Here is a 16,684-nt window from a genome sequence, read left to right as displayed (position 1 = left end):
GGCCTTTCTCAGGGCTCTGGGGGCAGCAGGGGACATGGGGGTGGTGACCCTGGATCCTGCACTGCTGGGAAGCGTGGCCCCTGGAGGCCAAGCCCAGGGTGAGGTCAAATTCGAAGTTGCCCGGCGCTGGGAGGGTAGAGCAGGGGCTTTCTGCCAGTCCTGACCTGGACCCCCGCCCCCCGGACCCACCGGTCAACTCGGGCAACAGTTCTAGAGAAGCGGGCCGAGCCCAGGGTCAGTGGAACGTGCCCAGCGAAGGAGGTGCCTTTGGAGAAGCTGTTCCTGCTTCCAGAACATTCCCCAGGGCCCTGCAAGGTGCTCCCTGACCCCGCCCCACCCCCCAGGGCCACTCCACCCGGCTGCACTCACGGCCTCAGACTTTGACGGGTGCGGGTGGCATCACCAGCTGGTTCGCCCTGGGGGAGAGACGGGCGGGGGTCAAGGTGGCGGATCAGCTGCGGCCGGGCCCGGGCACTGCTCTGGCGCATCGCATCTCGGGGGCCGGCTGGCCGGACGTGCCGGGCAGGGACCTCGTCAGCCCCAGGGGAAGGTGGGAGAGCCCAGGGGTGGGGAGAGAAGAGGCAGGAGTGAAGAGGAAAAGAGAGAGAAGTCAGAAAACTGGAGGCGGACCTGCGGGCACCCGCCCCCCCCACTCCCCCCGGCAGCCCACCCGGCCCACTCACTGCTGCTCGGCCTTGGCGCGGTCGCCCAGGAAGAAGAGGGCCGTGGCCAGGAAGAACATGCCGCCCAGGACCACCACGAAGGGGCAGAGCATGAGGGCGTAGCCCAGGCTCAGGAACTCCCAGAGTGGGGAGTCCTTGGTGCTCTGGCGGATCAGGTCGGAGATCTGTGAGGGCGGGGACGCGTCAGGGGGCGCCTCCCGAAGCCGCCCCCACCCGGCCTCGCCCCTACTCACAAAGCCGATGAGGTAGGGGCTCCCGGCGTCCCCCAGCAGGTGCGACGTGAAGCTCTGCAGGGCCACAGCCGTGGCCCGTCTCGTGGGGATGACCACGTACTGTGCGAGAGGCAGCAGGTCAGAGGCCACGTCCCCGGGGCCACCGCATCCCCCTGCCCCCGCCCCACGCCGGAGGACAGGCCGCTCGAGGTTCTGCACGGGGCTTGTGCTGGGTGCCATGGTCCTGGGAAACTGAGGCCCAGGGCACACAGGTGACACACGGGCCGCGGCAGCGCCGGGACCAGAACCCTGGCCTTGGGTTCACATGCCCGTGAGCTGAAGGCCACACGGGTTTCTCCCCAGGAAGACCCAGCAAGGCCCAGGCTGGCAGGGGAGGGGGTGAAGCTGGTCTGCCTGGACCGGCCTCCACTCCCACCCACTGGTGCCCCCAGCTCCCCAGGCCAGAGCCCAGCTCCAAGTATGCAGGGCCCCCCTGTCCCCGCAGCGGCCACGCCCTCGGGGACCCTTGTAACAGGGCTGGGGGAAGGGCAGCTGCATCCGATGGGATCGCGTGGCCCCGTTTCCAGCACTGATTAGTCATGTGGCTGTGACACTTAATAAAATGGGACGTGATTTCCCTGGGACCCAAACCCTGCCTGCAGCTGGGGCCGCCCCTGGGGGGCGGAGGCAAGCACAGGGGTCCTGCCCAGCACCAACGGCTTCACCTCCCCCCTGCCACCTGCCTGGCTCCACGCTGGGCCACAGGGCTGAGTCAGACCCCCCCTCCCCCGTGTCCCCCGGCCCACCGATGGAGGTGGAACAGGGCAGGCTTCCTGGAGACCTGGCAGGGCCCCCGGCACCAGGCAGACTCTGATCTCTCCGGCTGTCCCATATAGTGGCCCAACCCCCACGTGACCCCCAGGAGGTCTGCCCTGGCGGCTCCTGGACTCTCCCCACCGTAGACCCCGCGTGCCCTCCTCACACCCCTCCTGGCCCTGGCTGGGAGGATCCCTGGGAACAGGAGCAGCGGTCACCCTACCCCCAAACCGCCACCCCTCAGAGACAGCAAGTTAGCGGGGCCGCACCCCCTCCCGGTTTCTCCAGGGACACAGCCCCCGCCACTGCTCAGACGGCCCTTTGTGCCCGGCTGGCTGGTCTGGAACCCATTGTTGGCCCTGTGAAGACGGCCTCTGTCCACCCGGCCCAGCCGCCGGCCCTCGGGCAGGCGCGCCTGGGACCCGAGCTGGGCTGGGAGGGCAGGGCCTGTGGAACTCAGGCCGGGGGAGGGGGCTAGCCTGGCACTGCCGGCCTCCCAGCCACGCCGAGCCTGCACACGTCCCCCTCCCCGCCAGTCCCACGCCCGTCCCTCCCACTGGCCCAGCCCCCGGTTTCAGCCCCGAAGCCTGATCCCTTCCCTGCCTCCAGGCCCACCTTCCCCGCCGCCTGGCTTCCTGCCCACCCCCCCACCAGCCCCTCTGGCCTCCCGTCCCTTCACCGCCCTCTCCAGCTGCCCCCGGAGACAAGAGGCCCGGGTTGTCACGAGGGAACTCTGCCTCACCATGAGGATGTCCGCGGTGATGGCCCAGTTAGAGAACAGCAGTGTCTCCCCAACAAAGATGCAGACCTGCCCAGGAGAGACCGGGCAGCCGTCAGGGCCCCACACCCACCCCCAGCAGCCCCGCGCTGTCCCCAGACCTGCCCAGGAGAGACCAGGCAGCCGTCAGGGCCCCCCCCCGCCGCAACCCCCAGCAGCCCCACACTGCCCCCAGACCTGCCCAGGAGAGACCGGGCAGCCGTCAGGGCCCCTCACCCCCACCCCCAGCAGCCCCGCGCTGTCCCCAGACCTGCCCAGGAGAGACCGGGCAGCCGTCAGGGCCCCTCACCCCCACCCCCAGCAGCCCCGCGCTGTCCCCAGACCTGCCCAGGAGAGACCAGGCAGCCGTCAGGGCCCCTCACCCCCACCCCCAGCAGCCCCGTGCTGTCCCCAGACCTGCCCAGGAGAGACCGGGCAGCCGTCAGGGCCCCCCCCCGCCGCAACCCCCAGCAGCCCCACACTGCCCCCAGACCTGCCCAGGAGAGACCGGGCAGCCGTCAGGGCCCCACACCCACCCCCAGCAGCCCCGCGCTGTCCCCAGACCTGCCCAGGAGAGACCAGGCAGCCGTCAGGGCCCCCCCCCCGCCGCAACCCCCAGCAGCCCCACACTGCCCCCAGACCTGCCCAGGAGAGACCAGGCAGCCGTCAGGGCCCCCCACCCCCAGCAGCCCCGCGCTGTCCCCAGACCTGCCCAGGAGAGACCGGGCAGCCGTCAGGGCCCCTCACCCCCACCCCCAGCAGCCCCGCGCTGTCCCCAGACCTGCCCAGGAGAGACCGGGCAGCCGTCAGGGCCCCTCACCCCCACCCCCAGCAGCCCCGCGCTGTCCCCAGACCTGCCCAGGAGAGACCGGGCAGCCGTCAGGGCCCCTCACCCCCACCCCCAGCAGCCCCGTGCTGTCCCCAGACCTGCCCAGGAGAGACCGGGCAGCCGTCAGGGCCCCCCACCCCCAGCAGCCCCGCGCTGTCCCCAGACCTGCCCAGGAGAGACCGGGCAGCCGTCAGGGCCCCTCACCCCCACCCCCAGCAGCCCCGTGCTGTCCCCAGACCTGCCCAGGAGAGACCGGGCAGCCGTCAGGGCCCCCCACCCCCAGCAGCCCCGCACTGTCCCCAGACCTGCCCAGGAGAGACCGGGCAGCCGTCAGGGCCCCTCACCCCCACCCCCAGCAGCCCCGTGCTGTCCCCAGACCTGCCCAGGAGAGACCGGGCAGCCGTCAGGGCCCCCCACCCCCAGCAGCCTCACGCTGCTCCCTGCACCCTGACTGACAGCAGGGAGCCCCCCCAAGCCCCCACACCCCCCTGGGGGCCCCACATCTCTCAGCAGGAGAAATTCCTCAGGCTCAGAGCAGTTGACAAGGTCCAGGAGGACCCCAAGGCGTGCCGGTGGCCTGGACGGGCCCTGGAGGGAGCAGGGCAGGCAGCGGACTTGAGCCCGCTCCCCCCCAAGGGGAGGGGGCCCGCTCGCCCCACCACCTGCGCACCCCCGTCACACTCACGTAGGCACCCACGATGCTGCTCTTGGCAGCCACGAAGATGAGGCAGACGAAGATGGCGGAGCCCAGCATGCCCACGGCACACACCAGGGGGTCGGCCCGCTGGGTCCGCAGGCGGCACCATCGCGTGGCTCCCGCCCCCGTGACGACACCCAGGAAGCCAGTGAAGCAGGTGATGGCCCCGAAGATGAGGCTGTGGGGACAGAGGGCAGGAGCCGTGGGTTGGCCGGGGGGGCAAGGCTGGGGGGGGGGGCGGAGGGGGCGGCGCCGGGCACGGCTACCCCCCGCCCGGCCCTACCTGTCCTTGGCCCCGCACGGCGGGCTGCTGCACGTGTCTGCCGTCTTCTGCACGACCTGAGCTCGGTGCAAGTACAGCGGGATCCACATGCCCAGGGCCCCTGTGGCGAAGGACACGGCCGACGTGGCCAGGGAGGAGAAGACGTAGCTGCGGCTGGGGAGAGGCCAGGACGTCATGCGGAGCCGGGCCCCCCCCCCAGCAGCCCTCCCCGCTCCCCCTCAGGCTCAGGCTGCAGGGATAAGCATCAGGGGCCCCAGTGAGCACCGTGAGCAGCAGGGAGCAGGGGGGGCCGTGCTGGGGGGCCCCTCCCCCCTCCCCCCCACTCTGCCAGAGCCCTCATGGCCAGTGCTTACTTGCGGATCAGGGCCTTCATGTCTCGGAGCCACGAGGTCCGCACCTTGAGCTGCCCCCCGAGCTGGTCAGCGTGGCCTCTCTTGGTGGCCGGGACCAGGATCAGGATGAGTGTTCCTGTGATCATGCCCACGATGGGGGACACCTAGTAGGGCAGGAGTAGGTCAGGCAGGTGGGGCCCCAGGGCCCAGGGGGCTGTCACTGTTTCGCCAGGAGCAAGCCCCCAGGAGGGCCGGGGTGGGAGGGGGCGGAAGGAGAGCGAACTGACCACCGGGCGGACGAACGCGTGCAAAGACAGCCTGACAGACTCTGGAATCGAGGCTGGGGCCTGGGGGCCGGGGCTCTGGCTGCCATGAAGCCCCAGCTAAGGGATCGGGTGGGTCTGCCCCGTCGCCGGGAACAGAGCCGCCACGGGCCCCGGGCCCTTCCGGGTGGAGGAGGACACCCTGGCGGCCCGCATTCCAAGACACCAGCCCCTCCGGCAGCTGGAGCCCAGGGAGGCCCGTCCCCACCCCCGCGAGCCCAGGGCGGAGGGAGTTCCTCTCCATGCGCCCCGTCAAGAAATTCCACGGAGGCTGCTTCCTTCCTGCTTTTGAGGAAAAAACACTTTGTCTTAAGCTTCCGTTGCTCTGCGAGACTGGGGATCTCTGTTTCCTCCGATTGCACTGTCCTGGGGCCTTGGCAGACTTGCCTGAATCCTCCCTCGGGACAGGAAGGGGCTCCAGACCCCCGGGGGGCCCCACACAGAGGTCTCCTCTCAGCCCTGCCCTCACACAGCGCCAGGCTCGAGCAGGATGCGCCTTCGCGGACCTGGAACTTCCTGACACGTGGGAGAGTCCCTTGTCCCGTCCTGGGGCCCTGAGGCCGCAGGGCCACTGGGTCTGGCCCCCCAGCTCCCCGTGCGCACAGATCCACGGACCCCAGGCTGGGGTGTCCTTACCCGCAAGGCCCAGCGCCAGTCTCCAGCCGCCTGCTTCACGCTGGAGCCCGTGATGTAGCCCAGGCCGCTGCAGACGAGACAGCGCGGGGGACGGTGTGCTCACCAGCCCGGGGGCAGCCGGCCGCCCACCCCACCTGCTGGCCGCCACCGCGCATCCGGGTCGCAGAGCGCCAACTTCGGGGACGGGGGTACCGGGGCGCGCGCGGGGACCCTCACCTGCCCAGCGGGATGGCAAAGTAGAAGACGGACAGCATGAGCGTGCGCGTGTTCTTGGTGAAGAGGTCGCCGATGATGGTGGGTGCGATGGTGGAGTAGCTGGCCTCGCCGATGCCCACCAGCCCCCGCGACAGGACCAGCAGCCAGAAGTGCTACAGCCAGAAGAATGGAGGCCGCTGGCTCCTCGGCCCGACCCTCCAGGGTCCCCACGCTGGCCCAGGAGCCAGCCCACGGGATGGAGCCCAACGCCGTCTCAGCAGCAAGGACACCCAGGCCCCTGGGCGCCTCCACACAAGCCCGGCACGGGGTTGGCACTGGTCTTCTACAGGTTGACGGCTGTAAGTGCGGCCCACGCGGACACCTCCTCCGGGGGCCCTGGCCCCACCTTGGGAGCTTCAAGTCACCCCATTCACGTCCCACCCCGGGCAGGGCAGCTGGGCTGGCCCTGTCACCCCACTCACGTCCCACCCCAGGCAAGGCAGCTGGGCTGGCCCTGGAAGCACTGAGGACCCTGCGTGCACGAGGAGTGGGCAGTGCCCCCCCTACCCCCGCCACACATCAAAGCGGGAAGCCCAGTTGAGCCAGGAAGGGTGGGGCCGTGCCAGCTGCCAGGGTCCTCCCCCTTTGATGTGGACCCGGGCCCTCCGGCCCCCCAGCTGCCCAGGGCCTGAGAACCCAGCCTGGCCATCTTTCCCCGGCCCCACCCTGACCACCCATCCGGCCGGCCAACGCCGCCCACAGGCTACCCTGCTCAGTCTCCCGCTTCCCTCCCTCCATCTGCCCGTCTCCGTCCGGGCCAGCCCTCTCCGCATCGTCGACTGCCCGTCCAGCCCCGCGCCTCTCCTCCGCCTCTGTGTCCCCCGCCTGCTCGCCTCGGTCCCTCTCTCTGGGGGTCACCTGCCCGCGTTGCTGTTGGGTCGTCCTGTATCGGTTTCCATTAGCCTTTTACACATCACGTGTACCGATCCTTTGTTTAATGTGATGCCTCCAGCCACCGATGGCCTCTGGACTGCACATCTCGCTCAGGCCCCATCCCCAAATGACAAAAATACCCTCTAACACGCTGTTTGCGAGACGCTGGAGGCGAGATTTCCTCCTCGGCAGGAGAGCAGGTGGATAGGACGTCCTGTGGGTCCCCGGGCCTCCCCAGGAACCCCCTCCTTGTGCGTGTGTCATGCTTCCTCCCTCCCTGTTCCCGCACACGCACGTGCCCCCGCATGCTTTCCAAACAGGGACGTAAAGGGGATGGTTCCGTGCCTCCTGCCCCGCACCTCGCCTGTGCCCTCAGTCACGCGTTGTGGGAGCGGGCCCATCGACGCCGGCTAATAAAGACCCGTTCACGCTTCTCCTGCCACGAAGACACCCCGTCTTTCCGGGCGTGCGCCACACGGTCCCGCTGTCCTCCGAGACCGTCACAAACGCCCGTGTGCGCGTGTGCCGCTCCGCGTGCACGAGCCGGGATTCTCTCTCGGGTACACACCTCGAAGTCAGAGGCCGGGCCGCGGGCCGCGCGCCTGTGGCACTCTGCAGGATCCCGCCGCTCTGCTCTCCGCAGAGGCCCCGCCAATTTGCACCGCCAGCAGCAGCTTCAGTAACACTTGGTGTCCTCACCTCCCTAATTATTGCCCATCTGATGGGTGTGAAGTGTTATCTCGTTGTCGTTTCAATTTGCATTTCCCTGCTGACTTCAGACCAACACCGGGCACCGGCTCCTCCTGGGACGGCGGGTCCTCGTCCTCCGCCCACTTTCCTACGGGCTCGTCCGGCTTTTTGTTGCCGATTTCTAGCTCCCGGTTTTTAGACTTTGCTTTTTCCCTTATTTTCGCCTGTCTGGAACTTATTTTGAAGCAGGGTTTAGCTTTCATCCAGGTGCACAGTCAATCCTCCACAAGCCCCCCAAGGCACACCTGTCACCCCCACGGAAGGGACCGTTTCACCGTCGGCCTGCTGCTTTGGTTAAGCGGCCACCCCGTGATGACCAACGGGGCAGGCCACCTCCACGGCCACTTTTCACAATGTTCCTGGACGTTTTCTTGCCAAATGAACTTCAGGATCCCACTGCCAGAGGCTCGCCAACGCCCCTCCCCCCCGCCCCGCCCCGCGGGGCCCGGACCGGGGCGGCCGTGAGTCTACAGACTAACTGGGGCGATCCGTCTCAGTTCTGGGGCCGCCTCCGCCGGCCCGCCCTCCCTCCCACACCCCGGCACCGGCGTCACGGTCCCCAGAAGCTTCTGGTCCAGGCCCCATTTTCGACCGTGGACGTCAGACTCTACTGACACTCTGGCCCGACCCTCCTCCGTGAAGCCACGTTGTACCCGCAAACCTGCCTGTTCCTTCCGCCCCTGCCTCCGGCCTCTTCTGGGCCAGCGTCAACCTCCGGAGGAAGCCCAGACCCTGAAGTGCTCTACCACCTGGCTCCTGCCTTCCTTTCCAGCCAAAACACTCTCCTCCGTTGTGGACCCACCGACACGCCGTTAGTGCCTCTGTGGGCTTGCTCCCCCTGCCATCCCGTCCACCAAAGGCCTCATTACCCTATTCCACCTGCCTAGCTCAAATGCCGCCTCCTCCAGGAAGTTCTCCCTGACCCCATGGATTTCAAGAGACTGCTCTCCCTTCAGTCAGGGCTCTCGGCACTTTGCACATCTCAAAGGCTGTGAACGTGGGACGCCTGTCACATCTTCCCGCACCCAGCCCGGGGGGCCCCCAAGGACGGGGAGAGGGTCTGCTCCTTTATGCCGGAGGCCAAAAGCTCCTTGAAGACAGATCTTGGTCTTTGCTCCTTCTTCCTCTATTTCCCTCTACAGTAGCCACCATGTGATTGTCCTTCCTCCGCTCGAACACTCCTGCCGATGGGAGACTCACTACCTATCAAAGCAACATATCTCCCTTGTGGATCAAAAGAACAGAAGTGACGGTTGAATGCCGCCACGGTCCGCCGTCTGGGCACTCATCGGCTCGGCGATTTCCCACAATAAACCTTCTGGCGGGAAACACTAGTCCCATTTTACAGATGAAGGAACCGAGGCTCAGGGAGATCTCTCCAGATCACAAGGCTGAACAGACAACAGAGTTGGGACATTCGCACCCGGACTGTGGGAGCTGAGTAAGAAACACCTTCCTCATGTTGAAATGATGTTTGCCGCCCTAGGACTCTGACCCAAGGAGTCGGCTGGTTGTTGGGCAAAGAGCAAACCGAGCGGGGCGCCCGGCCGGCTCAGTCAGTACGCGTGTGACTCTTGACCTTGGGGACACGAGTTCAAGCCCCATTTGGGGCGTAGAGTTTACTTAAAAAAATAAAGTAAAAGGGCGCTGGGTGGCTCACGGTCAGCTGAGTGCCCGACTCCTGACCTTGGCTCAGGTCATGATCCCAGGGTCACGGAATCAAGCCCCACATCGGGCTCTGCGCTGAGCTCGGAGCCTGCTTGGGATTCTCTCTCTCTCTTTGCCCCTCCCCCATTCACACTCAAGCTCTCTTAAAAAAAATGAAAAGGAGGAAACCGTGCAAGGCACAGAGAGGGGCCGTGACTCACCTGGGGTCACACGGCAAGGTGCTGGCAGAGCTGGGACTAGAATAAAGGGCCCTGCCTCCTGGACCAGACTGGTTGTGCCGTTCCTTGCATCGTCCCCAAGTCAAGGCAGGTCAGAAAGAGGGTGCCACGCGGGGCTCGGCTAGGCTCGCAGCGGGGAGGCACTTTCCGTAGCCAGGCCAGCTTACAAAAGCAGCCACGACGCCCCTCCCCCCCCCCCTGCTCTGGGAAGACAGCGCCTGAGGCTCCAGCAGAGAGGCGGGAACGAAGCCGGGCGAGGGGGGGTGGGGGTGGGGGCAGAGGAGCCGACGCACCTGCCGGGGGATGAAGGAGCTGGAGAAGGTGACCGCCGACCAGAAGAAGACGCCGCAGCTGAGGATCACTTTCCTGTTGAAGCGGTCACCCAGATAGCCGAAGATGGGGGCGGCCACCATGAAACTGCAGATGAACACTGCGGGGAGAGGAGGCCGTGACACGGGGCCAGAGGCGACCCCACGACCCGCCCGCCTCCCCGTGGGCCCAGCTTGTCCAGCGGGTGACCCTCGGGGGACTTGAGCGACAGAGGACAGATTCACTGAGCGGTCGACGTGGCAGGAGCCACGTCAGGAGCTCACCACCTGGGGCCTTGTGGGTCCGTGCAAGGCCACCTCCTCGCAAAAGAGGGGAGGCAAGACTCGCCCGAGGCCCCACCGGCGGCAAAAGCCCCGCGGGGACCTGATCCCCTGTGTGTCCGACCCCGGAGCCAGTGTCCTCATACCTCGTCACGCTGCTGTCCTTCTTATACTTGGGAGAGAGGTTCAGAGAGGGGAAGGGACCCACCCAAGGTCACACAGCAAACCGGGACGGAACTGGGCCCGGAACCCCAGTCTTCCACCTGCCAGGTCATGCAGTCACACTCACTCCTCACTCCCCACAGGCTGGAGAGGCTTTACTGGCGTCTGGAAACACTGTCGTTCATTCGCTCACTCTTTCACTCATTCAACAAAACAGGCAAAAATTCCTGCCTTCCTGGGCAGGAGAAAGAAACCATAGAATGAAAAATAGAGTACATCAGATGGTGGCAAATGCTAAGGAGGGGAAAAGGGCGGAGACGGGAGACAGGAAACGTGTGTGACACAGAGAAAGAAGGGCCAGAGAGGTGACATTTCAGTGAAGACCTAGAGGAGGTAAGGAAAAAAATCATGCAAATACTGGGGCAAGTGCAAAGGCCCTGAGGCAGGAGTATGCTTAGCACATGTGAAGAATAGCATAGAGGCCAGAATGGCTGGAGCAGAAGGAAGGAGGGAGGAAGGCCGGACGAGCCAGGGCCTGTGGCCCACCGTGGGCACTGTGGCTTCTACGGCTGAGAAAGGGCACAGAGCAGGGAGTGATCTGACCTGGTTTTGTTCTAGAACGAGACAGAAGACTCCATGGGGAGCGATGGGAGGGGCCTTGGGGCCCCAGGTGGGACCTAGAGGCCCAGCAAGGCAGGGCAGGCCCCAGGGGTCAGGGAACAAGGAGCTCCCCCAGGCCTCCCCCCGCAAGGCGGTCCCACAGCTGACGGACAGATGGCCAGACAAAGGCCGAGGGTGGGCAGACGAGGTGGCCAGTTGGCCGGGCTCTGACCGCCAGGCTGAGTGTGCACCCGGGCTGGGCTTCTCCCTCAGACAGAGGCAGGGAGGGGAGGGGAGGAAGGATGGACTCGGTGAAGGAGGGGAGAGGGCCGGGCCGGAGGAGAGTGACTGTCTCCCTCTTGTCCTAGTGAGCAGGACGGGGTGTGGCCGCAGGGGAAACTGGGGCTTGGGCAGCATCAGCACAGAGGGGCGCGACCTGGGCCCAAAGTGAGCTCTGATCCTTCCCAGCTGGGTGACGTTGAGCAGGTCACCACCTCTCTGTTCTCAGTTCACTGGTGTCCTGATAAACGTCCAATGACGGACTCCAATAAGGGGGGGATGGGGGCGGGGGGAGGGATGTGGTGTTTGCCAACTGTTGCCAACTGTCGAGGGGTGAACACGCCCGCCGTGGCTGCCCGTGGCTGCGGTGTGATGTCACCAACCGGAGTCACAGGAGGTGGGTCTCGGGAGCGCCGCGAAGGCAGATCTATTGCGTAAATAACCTCAGGGACACAGAAAATGGTAGAATGCAGGGACCTGACTAGGGAAGGATGCGTTCTGAGTATTTACCACCTTTGTTTTTAACACAAGATGTTTAACCACAAGTGTACATAATTCAGTTGTCGCTAAGGGTCGTGTTCAGCTACCGGCTCGCACGATGCCTGAGAATTAACACACAGCCTCTCGAGGGCAGGTCGAGGCCGCCGCCCCGCCAGCTTCCTCATCCGCCAGATGAAGATAAAAATAGCAAGGCCCCGGGTGCCGAGCGCGGCGTGAGATAAAGCGCAAGGTGCTCTGCCACGCCCCGCCCGGAGCACGGCCTCGGTCAACACCGGGTCCTTGTTTAGATTCATCCACACAGAAATTACTTCCTCATATCTAGAAAAAGAACTTTTCCTGCTGGGCCTGCCTCACAGGACCTGCCTGAGATCAGACCAGGATGCGGGCAGAAAAGCAATGTTGATCCTTCAGGACTTACGCACATTAGGGGGAGGAGGGAGGACGGTTCCCTCTGGGCCTGTCTGCGCCAAGCGGGGAGAGGGCACAAGGAACCGGAGGAAGAGTGACCCCTGTCCGGCCGGGGGGCAGAGCCTATCGGTGGGCTGCCCCGCTCCAAGGGGCTAGGATGCCAGGAAAGCCACCGAGAGGGCCAACTCCTGCCAGGATGGTGAAGAGAGGCTTCACAGAGGCGGCGATGTCAGAGCTGGGCATTGAAGGGTGCGCGGGAGTTTGCCAGCGATGATGATGCTTAAAACCAAGAATACATGCTAAAATATAAATCACAAATCTTATAAGCAATACCGTGCAACGGTTAGGGAGGCACGATGCTCACGGCTAACGAGAACCTTGGTTGTCGCTCACGGAACACTTGTAGACAGGCCCGAGCGCGCCCTGGACGTAAGCACAGGCTTCTCACTTGCCCCTCACGACTACCTTCATCCCACAGAAAGGTGCCAGAGGCCGAAAGGAGTTTGTCCAACGCCAGGGTCTAAGCCACACTAGGACCACGGCATGTCTGTCCTCCTGCAGGGGCGGACGGGGCCCGGGGGGAGAGCCAGGCCGCCGTCCCCACCACCCGGCCTGCGGCAGAGCAGGAGGGCGGCCCCGACTTCGTGACCCTGGCTCCCTGCCAGCCATCTGAGTGGACCGAGTCACGGGGGACTCCGGTGGGAGCAGGTCCCCACCCTCACCGCTGGGTCCCAAGCACCCACCCGTCCCCACCATGTCGTCCCATGTTGGAGCTGGGTCACCGACAGCTGGAAGAACCTGCCCAAAACTACACAGTGACCCTCCTGCCCCCAGACGCCCCGCACCCTCAGCACCGTCCCCTTGGGGACAAGGGCGTCCAGGGTCACGAGGGAGAGCAGCCCTCCCCTCTGCTACGGACAGACAGGTAAGAGGACGTTCCCAGGCCCTCAGGTGCATCACAGGCCAGCAGAGGGGCCTCAATGTAATCAGGGCAGGGACAAGAGGAAAAATGCTCCTGGCAGAAGAAACAGCAGCGGCAAAGGCCTGGAACCTTGTCCCGGCCGGGCTAGAAACTTCCGCTGCCCCCCACCCCAGCCCTATAGTCTTTGCTGGAAGAGAGCTTTCTGGGCGGCCTGGCTGCCCCACCCAGACCTCGGTGGGGGTGGCCTTCCCAGCAGCTCCCGCACAAGGACATCCTGCAGTCAGGGCATGGGGAAGCCCTGTCTTGGCTCACGTGTGCTGAGCCTACAGGACGGGGACAATGGGGCTGCGGGCGGGGGCGGAGGGGGGGTTGGTGAGCCAGCCCACAGGATGGGGACAATGGGGCCGCGGGCAAGGGGGGGGGGAGGGGGGCAGCGTGGGAGGAGCCACCTTGCAGAACGACTTCATGTGGTGTCCCCGCCCCACAGGGATGCCCAGGGGCCTTCTCCTCTGGGGCCCTCAGAGGGTCCAGCCCCCAGAAGTCCAGAGCCACCCCACTGAGGACCCTGTGACCCTCTGATCCCACCCGGGAGCTGCTCCCAGGGTGCATGTGGCCCTGTCCGATCCCAGAAGCTGGTCCTGGGGCAGGGGCAGGTGAGGGCCTGAGCTGGGGGAGCCCTGGACGCCCCGTCGGTGGCCTCGGAGCTCACGTCCAGCCCCCACCTCAGCCTGGGCTGAACCAGGGCTATTTTTAGAGTCCAGATCCGGCCGACCTGTCATTCGGGGAGATGTGCCGTCCTGCACCTCCCGTGGGCAGGGAGGGTGTCGGGCCGGCTCTGCCCACAGGGTGTGGACGGGACGCCCAGGCAGCCAGGCCACGGGGAGGCCCCCTCGCTGCCGGCAGGGCCACCAAGCTCGGACTTCCTGTAGGAAGAAGGGGGCCGCTCCTCCCTCCCACCGCTCAGGATACAAGCCCTGGGACGGCCCCTCGGGCCTCAGGGAGACCAGTCCTAGGCCCCCCTCAGACAGGGGGGCGCTGGGGGAACCGCCACGGGGGCTGCCTGACTACGAAGCAGGCCGCTGCAGAAGTGGGGAGGAGAGCAAGGCCAGCAGGACACTCTACCCGAGGCAGGGCCGCCGTCTGGTTTCGGTCTGAGCTGGCTCTTCCTCTGTCCTGGCACGTCCTGGCACGTCCTCGTGACCCCACCAACCCCAGCCCTGAGCTGCCTTCCAGCGCCCTCCCCCACCACCCGCCCCAGAGAGAGCATCCCCATGCAGACGTCTAACGGGGCCATGCCTGCCCCAAAGCCTCCTCTGGCTCCCTACTGCCCCAAGACCAAAGCCAGAGGCCCTTCCCGATGTGCCCCTGTCCCCCGCCCAGCCTCCTTCCTTCTGGGGGGAGGGGGGCAAACACGAGTCCCCAGAGCCTCCAACCTGCTCCCCTTCCGCAGACCCAGCTTCTGATCTGCTTATTCTCTCTTCGACTGGGTCTACACTGCTGACGTCCAGGGCTCACGGTTTTCACTTCCAGAATTGTGAATTCAGCTTTTCAGTACCTGTTCTTTTCCCATAAGGTGCTATCCGTGTCTTACAAATTCTACTCTTTCTTTGGAACCGTGGAAATGAAGCACACAGGACGTTAAAGTCTGTTACGGCAAACCTACTGCCTGAAATTCCTCGGGAATCGGGTCGCCTGCTTTCTGGGATCCGTTGCCCCCTCCCACAAAGGCTTCCTCCTCGTGGGCTCTGCTCACGCTCAGTCTGCCTTCAGTGGGCACTGTCATCTGTGCCCCACACGGGCCCTGGGGCACAAAGGCTCCCGTCAGGAGCCGCATCCGCAGAAGGGGCCGCAAAGCCCGGGCCGCACGGAGCAGGCTCTCGGCACACAGCCAGAGCCGGGACGGAGATCTCACAGGCAGAAAAACTGCCCACGGGCCCGCGGGCACAGCCAGAAGTCAGGGGGCTTGCCCTGGGCTCAGGGTGGAAATCGCGTCACCCCCACGATGCTGGACCCCAAGCCTGCACGGGGCCGACCCTGCAAGAAACCCCTGGAGCCCGGACGCTGGGCCGGAGTGGGCGGTCGATCCCTGGATGAATCTGGGTGACAGCTTCCCGCAGCCTCGTCGCGCTAGTCTCTTTACTCTTTATGTATATTTAAAATGTTTCATCATAAAAATGTTTACACTAAAAATACCGTAACAAGCTTCCGTGACAGATACTGGTCCCCAGGCGCCCTGCACACTTGGCTTTAATGCCAGCTTCCTCTCCTGCTCCCTGGTTTAATTCCCTGGGAATCCCCCTGCCAGTCTTAGCTTTCAAGCTCAGCTATGTAATTTAAGTGTTTTCTTGGCATATTTTACGCAGCGTGGAGTGGGGGGGGGGGAGGGTTTCTCACATCTGCTCAATCTGACACACTGACTGTAAGCCCTACGCCCTGAACAAACTCTAACACGTCCTTCAAAGCCCCATTCAAATGTCCCCTCCTCAGGGGAGTCTGACCCACCTGCCACCAGGCAGAGCTAGGTGTGCCCTCGCTGCTGTCCCCCCAGGCTCCCACGCACCCTGCTCCCCCCCTCCCCGCCCCCGTCATGCCTAGGTGGTGACTAGATAGGTTTTCTGTCCCCAGTGATGGGGGGAATCTACTGGAATGCAGGGACAGAGGCTATGGCAGAGCCCAGCAGGAGCTGCCCCTCTGGGTGTAGGCTGTGGAGGCCCGGGGCCCCGAGACACCGGGACCAGGGCTGGAGCTCTTCTGCGGGCTTTCCCAGAAGCTTCTGCAGGGGCTCGGGGGCCTGCTCGGGGCTGCCGAAGGCAGGCTCTTCCCAAGCCAGGGCTCACGGTCTGGTCCCAAGGGGAAACAGCAGAGGCAGGCCCAGGCCTGACTCTCAGCCGCACCCCCTGCCCTGTCTCCGGGCCCAGCAGCCCCTGGTGCCCACGAACGAGCAGACAGCCCGGCTCTCAGCCCTGGCCCTTTGATCTGGGCAAACACCAGCACCTGGCTGGCGCCCTCCACCTGGCTCCGACCTTATCAGGGGCTTGGGGAAGAGACAGGTGCCTGGGGCCCAGGCCAATTAGGTGATTTTCCTGGTCGCCCACTGAGTCACATCCTGGTCTAGCTGGCCTGGCTTCTTGGCTCAGGTGGCCGAGGGGTGAGGACACTCAGGGAGCCAGCCCGGCAACGCCAGGGGCAGGTGGTAGGGTGGAGGCCACGGGGTAAGGGTCCCTGAGAGACCACGGCCCAGGGGCTCCCACGCTGAGAGCACAGAGACGCCAGACGCTGAGACACGCGGACAGGCCTCCCCTCCCCAGGTGGAGACGGCGGCACGCGTGGAGCCCCAATCCTGGGCCCGCCGGCCTCCCCGCACGCGACCCCCTGTGAGTCACCAGCAGAGCTGACCTCTGTCCCTTCATCTGGGAAGTGCAGCTGCCCAGGGAGGTTGTGGGGGCAGAACCGACCATGCTGGGGGGGGGGGAGGGGGGAGGGGGGAAGGGTGGTGTCCACCTCCAGCCAGGTTGCCAGGGGTCAGTAGGGGCCACCATGACTTCTCTGTCCACTAGGAAGGCGGCCAGGGACACCTTGCAATAGGGACAGCACTGCTTGGGGTGGCTGGAGGCTGGGGTGGACCCTGGACACCCCATCAGTCAGCAAGGCTGAGACCCAGAGGGGACGGGACCAGGGGCCACAGAGGGAGGGTGCTGGAGATCTGGGCTCTCTCCTGCCCTCTCCCCACTCCCCACATCTGACTGAAACTCTCTTCCAGGCTGTGAGTGGCGGTCACTGTGGGCTCAGAGCCCAGGAGGCTGGGGGGGGGGGGAGGGCCAGGGGACAGGTTTGGGCTCCTGTGCTGGGTGAGGGATGTGGGCAGAGGCAGGGGCCGGCCCCCCTCAGGG

At 65.5% G+C, this 16,684-nt stretch overlaps 1 protein-coding gene across 10 annotated transcripts in view; it reads right to left on the bottom strand.

Moving 5' to 3' along the window:
- Positions 1-16,684, bottom strand: part of SPNS2 (sphingolipid transporter 2) — a 35,423-nt gene that overhangs the window by 1,040 nt on the left and 17,699 nt on the right. For 4 of the 10 annotated variants that reach the window (XM_045044125.1, XM_023244680.2, XM_023244678.2 and 1 more), the window contains 10 exons: positions 9,626-9,762; positions 5,785-5,936; positions 5,569-5,635; positions 4,631-4,773; positions 4,278-4,430; positions 3,983-4,172; positions 2,454-2,519; positions 917-1,015; positions 684-847; positions 370-561 (listed from right to left, as the gene is read on the bottom strand). In XM_045044125.1, the coding sequence (XP_044900060.1) occupies positions 370-561; positions 684-847; positions 917-1,015; positions 2,454-2,519; positions 3,983-4,172; positions 4,278-4,430; positions 4,631-4,773; positions 5,569-5,635; positions 5,785-5,936; positions 9,626-9,745 (1,346 nt within the window). In that variant the 5' untranslated portion in view covers positions 9,746-9,762. Of the gene's footprint in view, positions 1-369; positions 562-683; positions 848-916; positions 1,016-2,453; positions 2,520-3,982; positions 4,173-4,277; positions 4,431-4,630; positions 4,774-5,568; positions 5,636-5,784; positions 5,937-9,314; positions 9,538-9,625; positions 9,763-16,684 lie in introns of those variants that run through there. The other 6 variants (XM_023244683.2, XM_023244682.2, XM_023244677.2 and 3 more) reach the window with 5 other exon arrangements.

Source organism: Felis catus, chromosome E1 (assembly GCF_018350175.1).
Source record: "Felis catus isolate Fca126 chromosome E1, F.catus_Fca126_mat1.0, whole genome shotgun sequence".
Classification (NCBI taxonomy): Eukaryota; Metazoa; Chordata; class Mammalia; order Carnivora; family Felidae; genus Felis; species Felis catus.
This window is presented reverse-complemented; position numbering and strand designations above follow the sequence as displayed.